This window comes from Aspergillus vadensis, assembly GCF_003184925.1.
Source record: "Aspergillus vadensis CBS 113365 unplaced genomic scaffold BO88scaffold_3, whole genome shotgun sequence".
NCBI lineage: Eukaryota > Fungi > Ascomycota > Eurotiomycetes > Eurotiales > Aspergillaceae > Aspergillus > Aspergillus vadensis.
The window spans coordinates 1,181,708-1,204,113 of NW_020292041.1; the positions used below are offsets into that span (position 1 = coordinate 1,181,708).

At 49.6% G+C, this 22,406-nt stretch overlaps 5 protein-coding genes across 5 annotated transcripts; 2 read left to right on the forward strand and 3 right to left on the reverse strand.

The window, feature by feature from the left end:
- Positions 1–4,443: 4,443 nt before the first annotated feature.
- BO88DRAFT_381842 (uncharacterized protein) lies at positions 4,444–6,424 on the reverse strand (the record flags this gene model as incomplete). Its single annotated transcript, XM_025704606.1, has 3 exons — positions 4,444–5,824; positions 5,916–6,286; positions 6,328–6,424. The coding sequence occupies 3 exons, from the start codon at positions 6,422–6,424 to the stop codon at positions 4,679–4,681; spliced, it is 1,614 nt and encodes a 537-aa protein (XP_025566673.1). The 3' UTR covers positions 4,444–4,678.
- An 892-nt stretch (positions 6,425–7,316) lies between these two features.
- On the forward strand, positions 7,317–10,952 carry BO88DRAFT_401949 (MCM DNA helicase complex subunit MCM6). Its single transcript, XM_025705972.1, has 4 exons — positions 7,317–9,173; positions 9,232–9,367; positions 9,422–10,402; positions 10,469–10,952. The coding sequence occupies exons 1-4, from the start codon at positions 7,525–7,527 to the stop codon at positions 10,589–10,591; spliced, it is 2,889 nt and encodes a 962-aa protein (XP_025566674.1). The 5' UTR covers positions 7,317–7,524; the 3' UTR covers positions 10,592–10,952.
- A 540-nt stretch (positions 10,953–11,492) lies between these two features.
- On the forward strand, positions 11,493–15,917 carry BO88DRAFT_381847 (putative SNF2 family helicase; the record flags this gene model as incomplete). Its single annotated transcript, XM_025704607.1, has 16 exons — positions 11,493–11,712; positions 11,769–12,270; positions 12,323–12,352; positions 12,461–13,034; positions 13,089–13,109; positions 13,165–13,249; positions 13,297–13,384; positions 13,434–13,553; positions 13,611–13,768; positions 13,844–13,943; positions 14,016–14,103; positions 14,160–14,355; positions 14,420–14,488; positions 14,618–15,318; positions 15,375–15,554; positions 15,624–15,917. The coding sequence occupies 16 exons, from the start codon at positions 11,493–11,495 to the stop codon at positions 15,915–15,917; spliced, it is 3,426 nt and encodes a 1,141-aa protein (XP_025566675.1).
- Positions 15,918–16,371: 454 nt separating this feature from the next.
- Positions 16,372–17,822, reverse strand: BO88DRAFT_485200 (uncharacterized protein; the record flags this gene model as incomplete). The annotated part of the gene is made up of 2 exons (XM_025712328.1): positions 16,372–17,247; positions 17,322–17,822. The coding sequence occupies 2 exons, from the start codon at positions 17,820–17,822 to the stop codon at positions 16,372–16,374; spliced, it is 1,377 nt and encodes a 458-aa protein (XP_025566676.1).
- Positions 17,823–18,466: 644 nt separating this feature from the next.
- Positions 18,467–21,924, reverse strand: BO88DRAFT_401951 (uncharacterized protein). The gene is made up of 3 exons (XM_025705973.1): positions 21,353–21,924; positions 21,145–21,272; positions 18,467–21,023 (listed from the first exon to the last, which is right to left on the reverse strand). Exons 1-3 carry the CDS (start codon positions 21,448–21,450, stop codon positions 18,892–18,894), a joined length of 2,358 nt encoding a protein of 785 aa, XP_025566677.1. The 5' UTR covers positions 21,451–21,924; the 3' UTR covers positions 18,467–18,891.
- Positions 21,925–22,406: the final 482 nt, after the last annotated feature.

Here is a 22,406-nt window from a genome sequence, read left to right on the forward strand (position 1 = left end):
ATCATGCCAGCCAGACTGATGTCTGGTCTGAAGGTGAATTCTCATTTGCCGTTGTGCCATCGGACCGGGACAGAATTCAATTCCCAACCACCCATTATGAAGTTGCTCACCGAGAGAAGCTTGCTTCCCCTCTTTTTTCTGATGTGGCCCGGTGACAAGCAGGAATTGATGGAAAGCTGAACAATTCTCCGAGGGGATTCCGTTTGGTAACTGTGGCTGGAGAAACCCGAGGAGGGAAGATGATAAGGCGCGAGAGTGGATGAGTTGGTCCCAATAGATCGGCTTTAGCAGATTGACTAGTGTCTCTTAGTCTGACTCGCGATTCGCTTACCGTATCGTATTGTTCCGACGCGCTTTTTGCAGTGGATGCCCCCATACATTCACATAGGAATGCCTGGTAAACCCTGGTAATCCTCTGTATGCGGATTGCTAACTCAGGTGGTCAATCCTGTGTAGATAGAATAATGGCCTTTCGTCCGGTAGCGAAGGTGGCAAATTCGAATCTGCCCGAACCTTTCAGTTCCTAACTCAGGCCAGGGAGGAGGAGGAAAATCGAGGAACGCAATCTCTTCTCCCCCAGACGGCCGGCTAGAGTGGGTTTTGTTCCAGTGGTTGGTTAAGACGGTCTTCTCCGTGGGTGTCGAAAGGGGCAGCACTCTGCGACCGACGCAAACGGCAGCAATGAAATCATTAGTTATTAAACTATCAGACTATGGTGTCACAATATGAAATTAGAGATGTACCTGTGATCTCATTTCCTTTCAAATTGAGAAGCCAATAAATGTATGAAATCATAATAATAGTAAAAAGCAATCTGCAAAACCTCAACCCGTGACAGTTGGGAGGAAGCCAAGATCGGGATCTGTCCGATGGTTGGCTTGCGAATCTCTCTCTTTCTCCCCTCCAGTCTCCAGTCTCCAGCCACAGCATCCACGGTGCCATACGTTTCAACTTGCGAAGATTCTGACACGGGCCGCCCGTTTCATTTTGCGCCATCGTGTCTATGGTCGGTCTGATCTATCATTCTTTAACTAACAGTGCTCTATACTGGCATGTAGTAAGTTGCAGGTTTAGAGGAGAAGGGGGATAAATGGAATGCTAGAAATGGAGGGTATGGATGCAGCTGTGCTACACAATACTGTGTAAACAGTCCTCAGTGTAAAGCATCTAGTTTAGTCGCCACCATGCAAACTCCCTCCTTCACACAAAACACACACAGCAGCAAACAACAAACCAGATCTTCACCATCAACAGGTGCATCATCTATGATCCGTACATATGCATCACAAGACTGGCTCATTTCCACCTCATCGTCCCTTGGATCTCGGATCATAGGTTCATCCCATCGATGCCTATGGGGGACCCGCAGGCAATCAAACCAGTCTTTCAGCCTCGTGCTGGGGCCACCATCTGCCGTACCATGAGCAGTGAACTTTGCCCTTGGAACCACCCACTAGCCAGGCAACCTTTTTTTTCTTTTTCCGCTGAAAATTTGTCAACGCTAGCCCGGCTGTGTTTAGTATTCTGTTGGAATTCGGCGGTGTGTTTTGACTGAATGCAAGCACTGCTTGCTGAGTTTCTGATCGCCAGTGCGGAAGAATGTTTATGTGACTGTTTGTTGTCACTCGCGTGATGCGATACTTTTTTTACTCTCTGCTCATCACCATCGTTACGCGTGTCGAGGTAGAACTGTCTATGTGTGGTTTCTGCATATGATGATGCTATCTATAATTGGCATCACCACATCATACACACTGAAAAGCTTGAAGGAAGGGAAGCTTCATGCACCCGTAGTAGCAAGTAGCAGCAGACTTTGCCACGAAGTAATGTAGTAACACCAGCGGCAAATTGAAATCCCGTTGCCTAGACAGACAGTCAGTCAGACAGACAAGCAAGCATGCTACTTGTCTACGATCAACTTCTGCCAGCAAAATATGGAGCAAGTCCGTCCGTTAATCCTAACGCTCCGACGACAGGACGCGAATAAATAACCATGTGGCTGGACACGGGCTGGCCATTGACACCTATCATACTGCAAGCAACTGGAGATCCTGAGAAAGATTTGTCGTATTCCTGAGGCAACATCCTGGAGGTTAGTTGCTTCACGGCTTTTGCTTTTGTGGGATACGGGACGAGGGCTATGCCAGGTCTAGCCTTGGTTTTTTTGGACTGGTAACTGAGACAGGACTTTATGAAGGTGTCATTTACGGGGCAATTAACTGTTGTACAAGCATTTGAAGGGTAATTCGATAGATGCCAAACACGAGGCGTGTATCGCGTGTATCGCGGAGGGATTATTTCTCTGTCATACAAGAGATACTGTCCTACTAAAAAAAGTAGTACTTCTGAAAGCGAAGATGATCTATGGAGTCAAATCCTAGTAAATTGTCTCAAACATAGAATGCAAGGTTTGCATGAAGATGTGACATTGATGAAGAGTGTACATTGCACAACCTCAGACCTAGCAGCGATCCCACCCTCAAACAATACCCCTACAGTAGTATCCAGATCATCTTCTTGTGGCACAGAGTGTCCCAGATGATACTACCGATGCTAATTCTGCACAAGCAGCTTCACATATACAAGTCCCGACCCACGAGCACATAGACACTATATACAACAGTCCCGAAACAAACTATCTCCAATCAACTGACTACCATTACCTTAAATAGATTTAGATAAAGAGCTAAATTAAACACCACACTCCCCTCAAATAAATTAATCAACTACCCACTCACCCGCCCACACCTATCTTAGTAGTCTACTTACAGTACTCCCACCTTGACCAACCACCCAAAGCAATCAATAAGCTTAACTAACCACTCAGATCATACTTAGTACTTACATACCAGCCCAGTCCAGTCCAGTCCAGCCCAACCCAGCCGGTCGTACTTCTGCTAGCCCCGTCTAGTACCTACCACAAACCTTTCCTCTCTCCCGTGAGACACACAGACGGACGGGGACGGGCGGACGGCATGCCATGCCCTGACCCAAAACAGCGGCCTGCAGTAGCGTGTGTAATCTGGTGTGTGTGTGGGAGCAGGGATCATTGATCAAAAGTACTAGAGTAGCTAAGCAGTTGGTTACTACTCTAAACACAGAACAGGTAGCACTTCGTAACCAAACAAGAATGATTAGATTATTAGTAGTAGTAGTGGCGTGAGCTCCAGACCCCTCTTCTCTACCTCTCTCTCTCTTGAAAGGCAATCCCAGCCATGTTGTTTCTTTACTAAGCGGCACTGACACTAGTTAATTATCTAACTAACTAATTAACTGATTAACGAAACTGTGTCCCGCCACCATCAGCCCAAAGCTCAGCTGACGGTCATGATGAATCTATTCTCTACCCAAGAGTCGATTTATCTAGCGATATTTCAAAGTGTGCAGAAATTTCAATAACAGTTATGAGAAAGAAAAATAAAATGAAAAAGTACCACAAACAGGACACCTACCATGCATCTTGTGTACTTATTGTACACTACTACTACCACCACTACTACTTCTACTAGTAAGTAGGGGTAATAGCAGATACCACAAACACAAATGAATGAACGAAACAACCTTCATACCCAGCGGATTCTATATCCGGCAGGAAGGAAAAAGGAAAGTATGTGACATGTCCCACCCCCACCGGACTAAAATAAGCAAAATAAGTAAAAAAGAATCTATCTATCTACTCATCTCATCCATTAATGGAAATGCACATCGTTTTTTTTTTTCCTCTAAAGGTCCGTGCGTGTGTGCGCGCGCGCGAGCGAATGATCTCATACGTACAGTATCTATCTATCTACTGTACACAGACTGGAAAATAATATCTCATATTTTTCTCGCTCTCTCTCACCGTAAGTTCTTGGTTTTTTTTTTTTTTTTTTTCCCCACTGATATTCTGTTAGTGGTGGTGGTTTAGTTAGGATCGATCGAAAGAGGGATTGTCGTCGGGCTGTTGATCGAATTACGCGGCGTCACGGTGAAGAGTAGATAGATAATTATATCTGTTAGGCTTATTATCCTTAGGGAAGGGAGGATGGTGATCCGATGGGGGGGGAGGGGGGGAGGAATAAGTGGGTAAGTTTGTTGTTAGTTTACTTTGTAGAATGGTTAGTTAGGTTAGAGGTTTCCGATGCAGATCGGCTTACGTGGCAAAGTCATCCTAAATACTAAAGTCAAAGTAGTTAGATACACGGAAGGGTAAGTAAGTAAGCAGATGGTAGTATCTGTGAACAAGTGAGTGACCAATTGCCCGCAAGGGATATTGGTCGCGGATTGGGAACCGTGGAACAGGTCGTTCTAGAAAACCCCATCTGAGGTGACACCAACCAGTCAGTAACCTATTGGGAAGCCCCGAAAATGCGGGGTTACCACCAGTAACTACTTACTTACTTTTACTTCAGACAGCTAGCTACAGGCAATTAAAGAGGTCACCAAAGTACGGAGTAAATAATCATGTACGACTGCTGCGACGATCCTGCACGTCGCGGAAAACAATCATGCGTTTGGGATTCGTACCTAATCAGTACTTTTTTCCTGTTCTGCCCGAAATATACAAACATACAGAACACAATACATCACAGCACAACACACGCTCCTTTTCAAAAAAGAGAAGAAAACACTGGCTAAGTAGATGAATGTCGACAGGGGAAGGGGTATCTCGAAAAGTAATTTGGATCGTGTCTCTCGCTCAAATGGGACCAAGCAATTCTTCCTCAAACGCATCAATTCCTCGAATTGGCGGATGGAGCATGAGCAGACTGAAGAGGATTTCGTTGTATTGGAATTGAAGGTCCGGTCGGAGTTGCTTGTGCATCTTCAGTAGCTCGCCTGTGGACCATCCGCGTTCCGACTCCTTCAGGTCCGCTCCATAGCCTTCTTCTAGGAGCAGCCAGATGAAGGTCTCGCAGGCTGGGTACCGGTCCAAGTTGTGCAGTCGCACGAGGTGGTGGAGATGGTTGAGAAACCGCCCGGTTTTGTTCTCCGAGGCTGCCAGATCCCACAGCGCCGCGGTAATGTAGATCAAGGCTGCGGTTCTAGTAATCTCCTGGGTGGGCGCATTGCGCACAACATACATGCGGTAATCCTGAGGCACCTGTGAAGGGCGGGGCCCACTGGAAAGTAGAGGAAATAATGGACTATCCATCTGGAAAGCAGTCCGTCGCTGGGGTACAGACTCCAAGTAAGAAGGTGTGCTATGTTGGTGCATCAGCTGCTCTGCTGCATGAAGAAAAGAGACGAGCCAGCGCTTCCCCTCTTCGCTCATCTCCATCGGTGGTGGGATCATCACGTATCGCACGTAATGCATGAAAACCTCAACCGTACTCTGCGTGCCGGATCGAGACCGGAGGATTTCGACAGCCTGGTCTTCATATTTCCGAGCGATTTGCTTGTCACCAAACCGATCCTCGTGTAGTGACATGCCGCTCAGCGCCAATGCTAGGTTATCTTCGTCGACTCCTGCAGATCCGATCCTTGCTTCTTCGATTCCCTTTACGGCCTTATCGAGATGATATTGAGCTTCCTTGCTGTCTTTCAGGTTGTAGAGCTGGGCTTTCCAGCGGGCGCAGTAGGTGAGAATGACTGCTTGGAAGCACAATGGGTGGCTCATGGCGGCCTTGAACACAAGGTCTTTGATGTATTTATTTTGGCCCGACCAGTAAGTTAGCCGATTAGTCCAGTAGTCGGCCAGCTCTTGGTCATCACGGGAGTAGACGCCTGGAAGAGAGTTGAATGGATCTTTCCTCGAGGCATCAAGCATAGTGACTGGTGAAGGCGACTGGTATCCATCTACCGATTCGGGTGGTGATTGCACAGGAGGGAGACCAAACGGGATCTATACATTAATCCGATTAGTATGACGAGCGGTGGAGACAGTTGTGTAATTAATGTTGAATGTATTGTATTGATGGTAAAGATGAACGTACCAAGGAATGTCCGTTTACTGAAGTTTCGCTGGGTACCTCCTGAGGGGCAATGGATTCGTAATCATCATGATTGTCTACATCTGTCCTCTTATGAGGCCATGGGGAGTAGCGAAGAGGGCGACTACCCCTCCGGTCGCCGTCCGCCCGGGAGTGGGATGACTTCCTCTGCCGGCGTTTCTCCTGAACATGGTGACGCATCACATGAGCCCGTTTTTCGCGGGACGAGGAATTGGAGTCAACAAAGTAGAAGATTTGGTTCCTGGAGGATTGATCATCGGACATAGGCAAATGCCTTCGTCGTCTAATCCTCACAGGAATTTGAGGGGGGTCGCTGGACGTTCCTGAGGAAAGGGTGTTGGTAAGTTCGTCGACTGGACGGTCAGATCACAGAGAAGGCGGCAAAGAAACCAACGTTGTTGTTCTGATTCAGACGAAGAAGTACCCCGTACGCCTGAGGTAGAGGAGTCGAGAGGTGTTGATTCCGCCAAAGGAAGTCTATCCGCCGACATGGCGGGTTTTCTTTTCCTTTGATTTTTTTTTGTCGTTCCCCTCTCTCCGTTTTGGTATTGTTGCTTACAATCGCACAGGGGGGGAGGGGAGGGGAGAGAGATTGACTGCTGGGCGGGATGACAGGGTGAAACGAGAGCGGAACTCGTTAAGACTGCATATTCGGGGGAAGTGAGATCACGAACACACACACAAGCCGCCAGCGAATGGGGACGGGAAGCTTTCTAAGAAGGACAAGGAGAACGCATTGCAAAATGGGCTAGTAGAATAGGGACTAACCAACTCGGACCACCTGTCAAGTCAGAGTAGTAGTAGTGAGGGAGCAGTTGATGAAGAGAGCAGCAGTGTGGTTTGCTTATCTATCCGTGGCATAAGGACTAACGACAAACCCCCCGACCTGTCCGTTCCATCTTATTAGGGATGGACGGGTTAGTCAGTGCTAGTGGTGGGGTCAAGGACAACTAAGAGGCCCCGCTAGTCCGACTCCGAAAGTTTATTTGACCTGACGGATTGCCATGATTGGTTGCTTGTCAGCTCAGGCTCCGGGAAAAGTGTCTCCGCCGGCGCTTATTGGGTGCGGAACGAAGCCCTCTGCCCTTGGAAGGGATCCGCTTCTGGAGGCCAGGTTGGGCCGGTGTGGGCTCGAGGACCTTTGCCCGCAACCAGTCTAGTCCTGGTGGGGTTGGCATGGCGTTCCGTGCGCAACTCCCACGCTGCTGATCTAAGCAGACTAATTCTGCCCCTTTGGGAAGGTCTGTCACAGTCCTGAACAAAAGCACTTTACGCGTCGGTATTCCGCAATAACCATTCTACCGACGCGTTCGCGTTGCATTCGCGTCCCATTGCAAAAGCTCGAACAAAAAAGAAGCGAAACCGCAGCAACCAAAACATCAACGCTGCCTGCCTGCTCTTGGTCAATTATTCTCTCAAACCCCACTACCTCTATAACCACCTTTCCTCTTTCTTTCTTTCTTTTCTTTTTTTCTTCTTCAAGGCAGGCCCTAGGGACCGATCACGTTTAATTAATTAGTCTATACATATATTGGAAGTCGCACCCCTCACCCTTTTTAGCGGCCTCCCTTTGGCCCTCCGCCTGACCACCATGTCTTCCCTTTTTGACGCCGTCCTGCAATCCGAGTTGGGCTCCACGGCGGGCTCTCGCGACCATCGTCTTCACTCCGATCAGATTCCCAGCTCACGACCCCAACCGCCTTCCGAAAGCAATGGCCCCATGAGTGACATGCATGGCTTTGCCGACGACCAAGTCGCCGATTCCAGTGCCTCGACCGTTACCCGACTACGCAATCCTTATCTTCCCGGACCGCCCCCGGTAAGTGATGTGGCAGGCGAGAAGGTACAGCAGGCTTTCGCAGAGCTCCTCGAGACCTACCAGGAAGAGACACCTTCGTCGGCACAGGCGGCGCCATCGTCACAAGTCTTGAGTGAGAAATACTACATCGCCCAGATCATGGGCATGGCGAAATGGGAGCTGTCCACCCTTTACGTCGATTTCACCCACTTGACCTCTATGAGCAACCCCATTCTTGCCGATGCCATTGCCAACCAATACTACCGATTCCAACCTTTCTTGACCAAGGCTCTTCATGACCTTATCGCCAAGTATGAACCAGAGTACTTCGCCTCCCACCGTCAAGCTACAGCCGCAGGCAGTGTTTCTTCCCAAGCCGGCACTTCGATGATCGCTGGCAACTCTAGTGTATCCGACAACCCTGAATTGGAGCGCAATATCCGCGAGAAGACCAGGCATCAGCAGACGGATAAGCTGTTCTCTTTGGCCTTCTACAACCTGCCCCTTGTTTCCAGACTACGCCAGCTGCGCACATCCCAGATTGGAAAATTGGTCTCGGTGTCTGGTACGGTCACGCGGACGTCTGAAATTCGCCCAGAACTGTCACTGGGAACCTTCATTTGCGAGGAGTGCAAGGCCGTCGTGACCAACGTGGAACAGACCTTCCGTTACACTGAGCCCTCCCAATGTCCGAACAACACTTGCGGTAACCGCTCCGGCTGGCGCTTGGACATTGGCAAGAGTACCTTCGTGGATTGGCAAAAGGTGAAGCTGCAGGAATCTTCTCACGAGATTCCAACTGGCAGTATGCCACGGACGATGGATGTCATCCTTCGCGGTGAGATGGTTGATCGCGCTAAGGCTGGTGAGCGGTGTATCTTCACAGGTACCTTGATCGTGGTGCCCGATGTCAGTCAACTTGGACTTCCTGGCGTGCGGCCGGAGGCAGTTCGTGATGATGGTGCATTCCGTGGAAGCGATATTGGAGGCGGTGGTGTTACTGGGTTGAAGGCGCTCGGTATCAAAGATTTGACCTATCGACTCGCTTTCCTATCTTGCATGGTCACTCCCGACACCACGACGCCGGGTCAACAGTCCAACCAGCAGCTGAATGGACAATCGCAGAATATCTTGGCTTCGCTCAACCAAAACCGCGATCCTGAATCCAACGAAGACCAGGCCCAAGAAGCTCTGCTTCAGAGCCTGACACCCTACGAGGTTCAAGACTTGAAGAATCTCGTTCACTCCGAGTACATCTACTCGCGGTTGATTGACTCGATCGCTCCCATGATTTATGGCCATCGGCAAATCAAGAAGGGTTTGCTGCTGCAGCTGATTGGCGGTGTCGGCAAGTCCACGGAGCAAGAGAACCTCCAGCTTCGTGGTGACATCAACATTTGCATTGTCGGTGACCCATCCACGAGTAAGAGTCAATTCTTGAAGTGAGTTTCATACCGGCTATTTGCATACTATTTTGCATGCCATGCTTATACGAAACAGGTATATTTGCTCATTGCACCCTCGTGCAGTCTACACCAGTGGTAAAGCCTCGTCTGCCGCCGGTTTGACCGCATCTGTTGTCAAGGACGCTGAGACAGGCGAGTTCACCATTGAAGCTGGTGCCTTGATGTTGGCTGTAGGTAACCTGTTCTATCTGGTCGGCATTCGAAACTGACGAATCGTGATTTAGAATGGAGGTGGTATTTGCTGTATCGACGAGTTCGATAAGATGGACATCAGCGACCAGGTCGCCATTCACGAAGCCATGGAACAACAAACGATCTCTATTGCAAAGGCAGGAATCCACACCACCCTTAATGCTCGGGCTTCGATTCTTGCTGCCGCCAACCCCATCGGCGGCCGATACAATCCCAAGACTACACTACGCGGCAACCTTAACTTCAGTGCCCCCATTATGAGTCGATTTGATCTGTTCTTCGTGATCCGTGATGATCCCAATGAAACAGTGGATCGCAATTTGGCTGATCACATTGTCAATGTCCACATGAACCGCGACGAAGCTGTTCATCCCGAGCTCAGCACCGAGCAATTACTACGCTACATACGATTCGCCCGTACCTTTAAGCCTGTTTTCACGGAGGAGGCCAAGGCTTATCTGGTTGAAAAGTATAAGGAGCTTCGTGCTGGCGATGCTCAAGGTGGCATGGGCCGCTCTTCTTACCGCATCACGGTTCGACAGCTGGAGTCTCTGATCCGTCTTTCTGAAGCCGTTGCCAAAGCCAACTGTGTGGAAGAGATTATACCCAAGTTTGTGCGCGAGGCGTACGACCTTCTCCGACAGAGCATTGTGACGGTCGAGAAAGATGATGTCGAAGTTGACGATGATGAGCCCGCAGCAGCGGAGGGTCGCGCTGAGGAGGATCATGAAATGGGCGATCGTGACCGTGATGGAGACAGCCCTATGCGCGAAGATGCCGAAACTGCCCAGCCCAAACGCTCAAGGACGAAGATCACATATGACAAGTACATGAAGATCCTGAACCTCATGGTCCGTCGTGTGAGGGATGATGAAGCGAACTCCGGTGAGGGTGTCGAGCAAGAGGATCTTCTCATCTGGTATCTGGAGCAGATTGAGTCTGAGATTGACACAGAGGACGATCTCCAGAATGAGCGTGACTTGGCTGTGAAGGTCCTGAAGCGAATGATCAAGGTATGTGCAATTATGTCGCTGTCACTTTTAAATGATCCCACAACTAATCTCAATTACTCCCTGCAGGATAACATTCTGATGCCCATTCGCGGGCAAGGCCTTGTGGATGCCGATGATGAAGGGCAAAGTGAGCAAGTTCAACGCACTGTCTATGTTATGCATCCCAACTGCGCCATTGATGAGATGTAATGTCTGTTTGGTGTTTGGGTTTAGAAAAGGAAACGCTGAGCAACGATTGAAATGGGTCTGATAAAGGAGCTGGTGGTTATGAGTGATGATATCCCTGTTTGACTTTGATTTGATATTGACCTTACGCATGATTTATCGGTGAAGTATATGTCTATAGAAGTGAGGTCTGGAGTGCATTGGTTTTAGGCATATCTTCTAATCTCATATATGACGCTTCATGATCTGTCAGGTTTTTCATCTTTCTTTGACTGTATGCGAGCTATATGTAGCATCCCGATACAACTTTTCACCCGGTTTCACTTAGTTATGGCTGCTGTATGAGCAGTCTCACATCCTTCTACCTTACTGCTCTAACCCTAGTCACCTTCCTTCCATTCTTGGCCACGTGAACCTGAGCTGGTGTTCCTCGCTTTGCTCTCTCTTCGCTCTCTCTTCCTGATTACTCTTGTTTATCTACGCGATTGTATGGCAAAGACTGCAATCTTTCTATCGATCTCTCATCTCTGAGGTGTGCCCGAGCTCATACTTCCTTCCTCTCATCTCTCTCGGCTGTGTCATCTTCCTCATCTTCTGTTCACCTTCCTCTCGCCTCTGATCTTCTTTCCTTTCGCCTCATTTGCCTCTCTCTTGCTTCTTCTGCCTTTGTATAAGCTCCCTCTTCCCTGCCCCGTTCTTCCTCCCTCTTCCGCCTTCCTTCTTCTCTCTCTATATAAACCCTCTTCTCTCCCCCTGCTCTCCCTCTTTCCTTCTCACTCCTCTCCTCTTCTCTCTCCTCTAGCCAGAGCTCGCGTAGATCCTTGTTCGACCCCCTCTCTCTTACTATCATCCTTTTTCTATAACCTCCACAACCCGCTTTCTCAAAACGGAAATCCTCCGTACGCCATCGGCGAATCAAGCAAAGATGGAAGGCTCTAGCGAGGGACTGGAACCACCTAAGGTCACGCAGGAAGCAGCAGCAGGCTCTGAAGATGTTCAAGAGCCCGATGAGCAAGGGTCTTCTCTCCAATTCGAAAGCTTCGATCCGAAACAGATTCTGTTGGAGGCGATTGATCGCCGTAGGCAACAGTACAATCCCAGGCAGGCTTTTCTCCTTTCTAATTTGGGATTTGATATCCACAATCGTAAGGCCTCCCAAAGTTTGCAGTCACCTTCGCGGATGATACTGACTTCCTGCTAGCAGTTCGGCATACAGGAAACTCGCCATCTGAATTTCTTCCTGTACCGAACGATCAGGTACCCGCTGCACAAACAGTATTTGATGAAAGTCTATTCGTGCCGCAGGAAGAATATTCGTCATTGTATCTTCCACCTTCGGGACCAGATGTGCCTCTGGTGTCTCCGGATGATCAGAATATTCTCGAACTACTTCAGGGGCCCAATCCAGAAGGTGACCCAAGTCCACCTGTTCAACAGCATTCGCAGAATGTACCTCACTCGAGCGTTAGTGCTTCACAAACAGGAAATGCAGGCACAATAGCTGCACCTGTCGAGGATGAGGAAGACCCAAGGCTATCTGCACCGTCATGTGTCGACTTAATATCATCCTCATCTTCAGCTACCGGGAACACTGACGTACCGGTAGAAGACTTCCCGGATGACGCCGGAGACCAAAGCTGCCCAACAGAATGGCGTGACGAGGAACTTGAAGCTAGTACCAGGGCAGAACTATCAAAGGCAAAGTAAGTGTATCTTGATGTTATGCCTCGGTCTGGGCCTAATTGGTTTCCTTAGATTTAATACTATCAAGAAATGGTTCAATGGGTTGGATAATCCATCTGTGGCAGATGAAATACGCTTTGAAGCAGCAAAGCAACAGGAACTCGCTCGAAAGAAGAGGGTGGAAAGGAGGAAAGCCCTGGAAAACCAGAGTGATCTCTCTTTCTCAGACATCGACGAGCCCAATGAATCCACTTCGAAACAGACTCCTACGGAGCAAAAGACCGAGAGTTCTAATGCCATCCTTGTTAAGCCACAGCCGAAAAGGAGACGGCAAAACAGGATTTCAGCAGAAGAAAAGCGAAAAAGCAAGGAACTCAGTCTAGCTGTTGTTCTTGCGCGCCAGAAGAAGAGGGAGATGCCGAAGAGAGCACCCCGTAAGCGCAAAGATAGAGCGTTCGACAACGGAATGCCTGGCCCCAGTAAAAGGCCGAAGCGAAGGCCCCTGGGTACCAAAAAATACCTAGAATCCCTCCTTTCTTCTGGAGTCGTGGAAGATGCACATGTCAGCGCTTCACTGGATGCGATACCTGCTTCTATTGACAAGAATAAAATGAAAGCACTCAAACGACTTGTCGCTACTATTCCGAGTGTGGATCAGAAGGAGGCTAAATCTGACAAGAAAAAAATTCTTGAAGCTACTCGCAAGTTCACATGCAGTCCGAGAAGCGATGGAAAACTCGGGTGGAACATCAAGGGAATGAAAACAAGTTTATATCACTATCAGGTTCGTGTGTATATGCCCCTTATTACCATTATACTAGCTGATAGGTATGAAAAGCTACTTGGGGCTGCTTTTATGGTAAGGAGAATATACATCGATATCTTGGAATGACTTGCGGCTAAGATTAGAACAGCGTGACCGCGAAAGTTCGTCAGAGGGACCCTTCGGGGGACTCCTCTGTGATATCATGGGTTTCGGGAAAACTATTCAAGCACTGGGTGAGTGCATGTGGAAGGAAAAAGTGGCACGGCTAATCTGGGTCTAGCAAATATCGTAGATGGAAAGCCTTCTGATCCGGAGGATCCTGAGAAGACTACGCTCATTGTTGTTCCATCGCACCTAGTCACTCACTGGTAATTTTGCTCAATGCTATGTATCCAACTTGCAGTCTGACTTGAACAGGAAAACACAGATCAACAGGCACTGCGACGAGAAAGCAATTGGTGATGTCCTTATATACAAAGCTAGTTCAAGGCTTGAGTCCCTCAATACAGTAGGAAGCCTCGCAAAATATGATGTTATGTACGGGTACCATGCAGCTCTTTCAATACCAAGGTGGTATACTGACGCAGTCATAAGAATCACTACATATGATGAAGTCAGGCGATCTTATCCACCAATGAAGCTCACCGATAGTATGAAGGACGACGAGAAGCTTTCAGCCTGGTGGGATCAATCCTTCGATACGGAGATCGGCCCGCTACATAAAATCAAGTTCCACCGAATCATTCTTGATGGTATGCTGTCTTCCTCCCGCTCAATCTCACCTTTTGGCATCAACCGCGAGTCTAGGTTTGACGACAAGTTTGCAGAAGGCCACACCATCAAGAATCACATATCCTCAGTGTCGATCGCCGTCCGCTCTCTAACTGGCCACTATAAGTGGATTCTAAGCGGAACCCCAGTGCACAAGTAAGCTCGCACCTGATACCCAGCTGCTGACTAGCGTTTAAAGTTTTGTGGTTTCTGACATAGTATTCATAGCCATCTAGAAGAATTCTATCCGCTTTTCGACTTTCTCGGCGTTCCCGGCATCAAAGATGCTGGAATTTTCATTAAGAACTTTTGCAGCGTGCGTGACTTCCCATTGATCTTGAGAGACGGATTCTCAACCTAATCCTTCTGTAGGATGACGAAGGCCATGACCGCCTCGTAAACCTATTGCGAGCTTTTTTGTTCCGGCGAACACACAAAAGCCGACTTTTCTCACTGCCAGTAATTAAACTACCCGATGTCAACGAAAGAATTGTCAGGGTCCAATTCTGCGCCGTCGAACGAGAGCTTTACAACGCCATATCAGAGGTCTTTATAGAAAACATCAATGGTACGCCAGAGACATATTTTGCCATATCAAGAGTTTCAGGAGAAAATCGCTGACATTAAATCAGGTTGTGCCCATCTCGATCAGCCCAAGTTAGCACAGTATCGATGCTTTCTATCAATGATTCTGATGCTTCGTATGTTCTGCAGTCATCTGCTTACAACGCAGTGCATAGTTAAGAGGCTACTCTCAGAAGGGAACTTGATGAAAAGGCTCTCCAAAATCGCCAAGGAAAGCGGGGAATCAAATCCGTCATATACTATAGTCCAATGGCTCTCAACAGTGAGAAAAAACACGACAGTTCTTAATGAGCGTAATGATGGAGACACAGGCCAGTATGCTACAGAGCTTCATGGGGATGAGACAGCATTGGCGGAAAGTTTCCGCCAACTAATGGACGAGCTCCATCTGAGCGAGATCTGGGAAGAAAGACTAGAAAGGACAAATTGCCCCATATGCAAATCTGCACCAGTGAACCCTGTGATCACTTCATGCAGGCATTTATATTGTGAGGAGTGCTACTACTCCTTGCGGATGGACAAGGACAAAATGCTTATGGAGCCCAAATGCGTCAACTGCTGTGTTTCGATTACGGAAGCCGCTTATTGTAAGGAAGAGGGTAACCTAAAGACACAACCCGCATCGATTCACGGGGCAACTTTTAGGAAGGAAAAGCAGCGCCAAAAGAGAACCACAACCAAGAAACAATCTAGGAGCAGTATTCGTCAGATCACGGCGCCACAAGCAGACGAAACGGATGAAGAGCCGGACGCCGACGAGGATACGGACTGGATTAGAGCGTGTGCCCAGCATATGCCTAGTGCGAAACTCACGAAGATACGCGAAGTTCTTACAGAGTGGCTTACTCAGGAATCCTCGGGCAAGATAGTCATATTCACCCAGTTTCTAGATTTCGTTGAAATCCTGTCTACCATGTGCGAAGCAGAAGGGTGGCCGTTTGTCCTCGTGAGCAAATAAGACCTCACATATACTCAAAACCCAGGGTGGCTAACTTTCCACAGTTGACTGGAAAATTGGGTCTATCAGTCCGCGAAAACAATATGAAGACGTTTAGTGATAGAAATAGCGAAGTGAGGATTCTCATTGCCAGTTTGAAGGCTGGAGGCATAGGACTAGACCTATCAGCCGCCAACAAATGCATTCTTGTTGACTTGTGGTGGAACGAAGCCATTCAGGAGCAGGTATGTATACTTCTGTCCGGTCATATTGCCTAATAGGACTTGTGCAGCTGTTAACGCTCCGTATTCAAGGCATTTTGCCGCTTGTTTCGAATTGGGCAAGAAAGCGAGGTGGAATTTGTGAAGCTTATCGTCGATAATTCTATTGATGACTACCTGCTCAAGATGCAGACGCATAAGACGGCTGTTATACTTGGAGCTATGGGCGACGGAGTCCTAGCGGGACGGGACACAATTGAGGATCTCCTTCGAATGTTCGCAGATGTCGAAAAGGACTCTGAAGGGGTGCTTCATCTCAGGGCCAAGACAGCGTCGAGGGATATTAGGATTGGGGCTGGATTCCCACCATCTTTTGGCATCTTTTGAATGGAAATCTAGTATGATAAGCAACGACTCTATGCTACAGATTTGATGACAGTTCTTTCCGTTTTGCATGCTGCTTTTATTCATGGGGTTGTCTGATCATGCCCAGCAAATATGACCGAGAGGAGGCCGGCGTACTCGGAGGTTCTTGTTGTTTCGCTTTTCATTTGACATCAGTCTCGTTTTGCGTTTTAGTTAGGTCTGCCATGGCGCTGGCTATCAATTGCAATGGTTGCAGTGATATTGATATTTACGAGCGCGGCCAGGATAGCACATTTCCTTTTCAGTTGCTTTAGTTTTGAGACGAAATACATTACTATTTGAGGTTTTCAATCTTCCCGATCAAGATACTATACACTCACAGTTCAATGAAATACCGACGCAGGCACCCGACCAACCAACCCAGCACACAACAAACTTGGCCACCTTACTCTTCACCCTCACCCACTGACTACACCTACAACCTTCTCGGCCCGCGCCTTCCACGCCCAGCAACACCACCAGCACCATTTCCCTGCAACCCCTCCCCAAGCATCCTCGGCACCAGCACACTACTATTCAACGCCACGGACCCCCTATCCTGAGACCCCAACACCCGCGACTGCCATCTCAAACGATGATACCTTCTCCTCCTCCGATTCGTGTAATCCTGCACCCCCAATCCCATATCATCTGGATCCACCTCCGTATCAGCATACTCCGACTCCGACTCGACTCTCCAAGTAGGAACCCCAGAACCCCATCTTCCACTTTCACCTCCACCTCCACCAGCAGCACCAGCACCAGCAGGACTACCTTCATCATAATCGAGTCTCATCTCATCCTCATCAACATCAGCATCAGCATCATAATGATCATGAAATGAACGATCAACAACCTGCGAAAAACTCTCAGCCTCAGTCTCAGTGATCATTCCCACCGGATCGTGGAGGGTCCCAGCAACAATATTACTATTGATGTTCTCTTTATCTGAGTCCCAGTCTTGGTGATAGGCACGTACTTCTTGGTTATCATTATGATGATGGTTGTTGTTGTTGGTGTAGGGATAATGAAGGTAACCGGGTAGCATTGAGGCTACTCGGTTTGGGCGTGGAGAGAAGGATAGTAGACCCCCCCTATCTGGGATGACGATGTCTTCGAAGATGGTGAAGTCGAGATTGCTGTTGTTGCTGTTGTTGTTGCTGTTGCTAGGTCTGGCTCTGGGGGTGGGGGATGGGTAAGGAATGGGAATGGGGGTGAAATTGTTGTTGTTGTCGAGGCCGATGAGGCTGTTGGTCAGGCAGCCGCTTCGGGTTGGGATGGTTGGTTGTGTTGTCTCCTGGGCTGTGGGTGTCTGGTGGTGATGATAGATGTTATTCATACCTCACCAGAAACAGGGAACAGGTTATTCATTGTGGGGGGACTTACTACCAACTGTCCTTCTTCACCTTCTCCATTCCCGTTAGGATCCTCAAGTTGAGGGTTATGATAATCGTCACCATCGACATCCATGTCCATGTCCTCATCAGCAGCAGCAGCAGTAGCAGCAGCAGCAACAGATGGATGCTGTGAGGATGTATACTGCTGTTGCTGCTGATAAGTCGAGCTCACATCCATAGCATCCCTAAACGCTCGATCATGCGCCTCGTTCTCCAAAGCCCGCACCGCAAGCATCCGGTACTCGTTCAGGCGGAGGGCATCTTCCTGTTCTTGGATTTCTCTGTTCAGGGCTTCTTCGAAACGCTCAGCTTGTCTAGTGAAGGGGGAGGGGAAACGAGGGCGTTTGAAAGGTTGGTGGCTGTTTTCTCCATTGTTGGTTGCGTTGGGGGTAGTGTTGGTGAAAGTGCCTGTGGAGGTATGGTTGTTGGAGGAGTTGTTGTCATTATCATCACAGGCTGCTCTTCTTTTACGAGTGGTGGTTGTGGTCATGGCGGTTGTGGACTGGATAAGTTTGGGATATGAATGATGGTTAGATGTGTTTGGTGTGGGAGGGGATGGAGAATGAGAAATGGTGGGTTGTGGGATCTGAATTGGTATGGAGCTGTACTTACCCTCGTATCTTGGTTCATGTTGTCGTCGTTAATTTTGGTCATCGTAATGGGATGGAGATCTGCTTTATGTAGATGGGTTTGGCTGGGCTATGTGGGGATGGAAGGTTAGCGAAGGCTGATTGTCTTATAGGACAAGCTGTCAAGAGTGGTTCTTGAGATGACTATAGTAATATGGATTATTCACGCGTTTGGGTGTGCCATCATTGTCATTATCATCAACTGGGTGTGGAAGACTGCTCCTCATAGGGGACTACTCACCTGAGCTTTGGGATGATGTATTTTGATCCAAATGAGTTGAAGTGGAAGCTCTGCGGTCAGAGTCAGAGTCGCCGAATCCTCAACCAGATGTGAAGGGATAAAGTAGGAAGAAGTAGGAAGTAGGAAGTAAGAAGTAGGAAAGGGGAGCGAGATGGCTTAAAGCAATCGTGGGCAGCGCGGAGTCCACCGGTCATTCACTACAGCTACTTCGCCTCAGGCACCTGTGCCAACTATAGCCTACACACATCTACAAATCAAACACAGTTCAAGCAATAGGTTTCATTGAAGCCATCATGTCAGCTAGTGATTCAGGTCTGCAATATAATGGCTTTAGACCACATCTCAGAGATCTGCAATCTGCCTATTGCTTTCCTTTATGTAATCCGCCAGGGTTGTTATACATCCAGACACAAACGGTGTCCGGCTGTGATACAGTCTCCTCATCAGTCCCAAGCCTCAGCAGATGGCTAGGTCTTTCCTGAGCTCCATCAAACTAGCCCTTTGTCATGCACCAAATACACACAGATAAATAAATCAGATACAAGAAGATTAGAAGGGTGCATTGTTCTGGCGTAACAAAGACATAAGTATGAGAAGATCAAGGACGTATCTCATATGGCGTTTGCACATTCTCCTTGCGTTCGTCTCCCTAGGATACTGTACTAACTACCCCGGACTTCGCGCAACCTCTACCGGAACTGTCCAGGCCCGAGCATGCCGCGCGGGGCCTCGCCGCCAACTTGGCCGAACATATCCAACAGGTGCCTGGAAGCGGGGGGAGGCACTTGAGGTCCAGGGTTGCCCTCAAAAGGACCTTGGCCACGGTGAGGAAGCCCCATGAGAGCATCACCGTTGGGCGGCATAGGTGGGAAACCGGCTGGCGGGGGTCCGTTCATGTATCCGGGAGGAGGCATCATGCCTGGAGGGGGAGGACGCGGAAATGGTTCACGCTCGTTGAGGGGTGGTGCATTCGCATGCATGGGCATCATGTTCGACATGTAGCTTGGGTTGACGCCGCGTGTAGGTGTCGGAATACCCGGAGGAGGTGCCAAAGGCGCGGGTCCAGCAGCTTGCTGCGGGGGCATCTGAGGTCCTGGCCATCCAGGAGGAGGCAGATGCTCGAAGCCTGGAGGTCTCTGCATGCCCATAGCAGGATGACCTTGAGCCTGGGGAGCTCTGCTTCCGCCGGGCGTCATAGGGAGTTGTCCGCCCTGGGGGAACGGCATATCTTCGAAATATCCCATGGGGGGCCCATTTGCGGGCCGGCGACGAAGATGCTCAGCATCGGGCCTCTGCATATTTGCTATCGCAGGGTCATCCAAGAAGTTGGGGCCCTTTTGCGGGGTCGGAATGCCTGGAGGGGGAGAAAGCACTTCCGGCATGCTCAACAAACCGGGGGCCGGGCCGACAGGACCAGCACTTTGGGGTTGGCTCTGGGCACCCTGGTTGGCAACGGGACTAACACGGACCTGCTGCATCAGTCGCAGTAGATGTTCCCGGTCTCGAGCATGTGTCTCCTGAACATAAGGGTTAGGGCCAGGGCCACGAGCAACTGTCTCTTGCATGGCCAAGTACTCCTGCCGCTTGAGTTGATCTCGAGCAGGAGATGAGACAGCACTCCGGATCTGTTCGGCCTGTACCTGCGAAGGAGGCCGGTTGTATGCAACAGGGTCATTGTGAGGTGTCGCGTTGCGCGATTTTCCTCCACCAAGCATCTGCAGGATGCGCTGGAAACCTTCCTGATCGGCATCAGTGTTGACGGTGTTCATCGAAGGCGACGACCTGGTCTCTGGATGAGTTTCGGGTTCCTTGGCCGGACTTCCCGGTGGTGGCGAGAAGAGTCCAGCAAAGCGCGACGACTTTCCAAGCTTTCCTGGAAGGGGCTCTTTCTTCATTGTTGGTTCCATCATGGGAGGAGGAGGAGGAGCGCTTATCTCCTGGGGTAGTGGAGGCGCCTGGGGTGGCTTGGAGTCCCCGAGCAATCCAAAGAACCGCTCCATGGCCGAGTCTGACGTGAACGGAGCGCCATTGCTACTGAAAATCTCACCATCTGTAGGCCTAGGCTCTGGCTTGGGCGCGGGGGCAGGAGCAGGGGTCGTCTCCAAGGGGACCTCCTTTTCTTCGGCTTGAACCTGCGAGGAGCCCGCCTTCATCCTTTCCTTCCAGCGTTCAAAGTCTTCTTGTGTATGCACTCGGCGAGGCTCATCTCGATCAGTCGAATCCATCCACTCGGGATCCTGTTCGAACTTGGCTCCCCGCGTCCAGTCACGATCTGCACCGTGCCGATCTCGACGCCATTCCCTGTTCCGTATCGGAGTCTTCTCCTCCTCCGCATCAGGCGCGTCGTGGGTATTCTCCTCACGAAACCAACTTCCCTCGTGTCTCGCACGTCCGGGCGTGCCGTCCTTCCGTGGGAAGAATCGTGCATCCTTATCTCTAACTCCTCGGTCATTGTTGGGTTCCCGCTGGTCGCGGTTCTCCCACCGATCGAACTCTCCGTTGCGTCTCGGCTTTCGATCTTGTTCCTCGGGGCCGAAGGTACGGCGGGGGCGTCCACTGTTCCAGTCCTCCCTGTCCCCACGCCGGTTGTTGTTGTTGTTGTTGTTGTTGAATGTTCCTAATTTTCCATCTCGTCGGTCAAAATCTCTGTCACCAGACTCCCGGTCCTTGAAGAACTTCTCCCGTAAGTTGAACCGGTCGTTCTTCGAGTCATCCTGGTCATTAGGCCTTGACGATCGTTCCGTAGCATCTATCGATCCTTTACCGGGTATCCGAGATGCCGAAGCAAAAGCAGTTTTGGGGGGTCCGAGAATGATGTCCTCTATGGGCGATCAACGACGTCATGCATCAGTAAGGTCCTCGAATTTTCAATCCAAGAAAAGAGAACAATGGACATAGGGTATGCAACATCGTGTGAGAAGAAGAAGTGGGATGGTTATTACCTGAATTGGAATTCCGGGACACATGACGAGTTTCAAACAGACTGGGCCTTCTGGGGGTCGATTCATGGGGGTTATTGGGGTCTCGCGAGTTTGTAGCTTTCCGTTGGGTAGCTGGATCGGGGATTGGGCTAGCACGTAGAATGACTGCGTCAGTTTCGGGATATCGCAATTGATTGATAAGGCAAAGGAACAGGCAGGATGAACTTACCCCATCCATTCTTCTACCGGCGGTAAATTGGTAGGCTTTGTGACCAGAGGCGACGACCGCAGCCATAGCAGCTCATCGATCTGGTACCGTCGCGCCATGAGGATGGCTTGGGGTGAGGTGGGTGTGTGGGATGCTATCGGTATGCCGTTACGTCGATCTCATTGGTTGCCGACAGTTCAAGGATGAGAAAAGGTGGAGAGGAATTTATCGCGGGACAAGGAAAGGAAGACAAGGCGAGTAAGGTAGACTGCGAGGCACCGAGGCTAGGCTGTGGGCGTAAAAGGTGTGTACTGTGTAGTGTGTAGAGGATAGATGATGAGTGGGCAGCAGGAAGCGAAGCCGCTTGCCAGTGGCAAGGGAAAAGGCGGAGGAGAGAGGAGCTTCGATCGGTCAAAGGTCCAGGAGCGCTCGTTGGGAAGCAGATGAGGGGCACCAGCGGTGCAACAAACCGTGTGGCCTGATTTGTTTAAGTAGAGGGAATCCCAACTGGTCTCGGATAGATTCGATAGACAGTAGAGTAAATGGAAGGAGGACAAAAGCTGGTGGGGAACAAACAGAAAGGGGGCAGCAGCAGAAGAGGTGGTGAAGGGGAAGGGGAGTTTGGGCAAAGTTGCGGGCAAAGATGTCGAGGACCGCCGGACCGCAACGAAGTTCAAAACGTGTGCACTGCCCAATGGGGAAGGTCGCCTGTCAGCTTGTCGACGACTTGTTCTTCAAGTTCTTCACTTCTTCCCAATTTTCCCATCTGTCGGGTTTTTCCTTCTTACTGCTACTGCTACAAATTAATCGTCATCTCACCCAGAGGATTTAGTGACTGTTTACTATTATTATACTAATTATCCTTCCCCTGCCCATCATTCACTGCGATTTCCATCATCCATGTTCCCCAAGCAACTCAACCCTCGGTACCGCCAGCAACCAACCCCAACGCAGAGCAGAATCCTGATGGAGTAGGCCATCACTCGGGATATGTCATATAGTACATTCCATCTCTTAAAATAGCCTGTCTTTCAATGGCGGAAAGATGAGGCCAATGTGTACTTGGCTACTACAG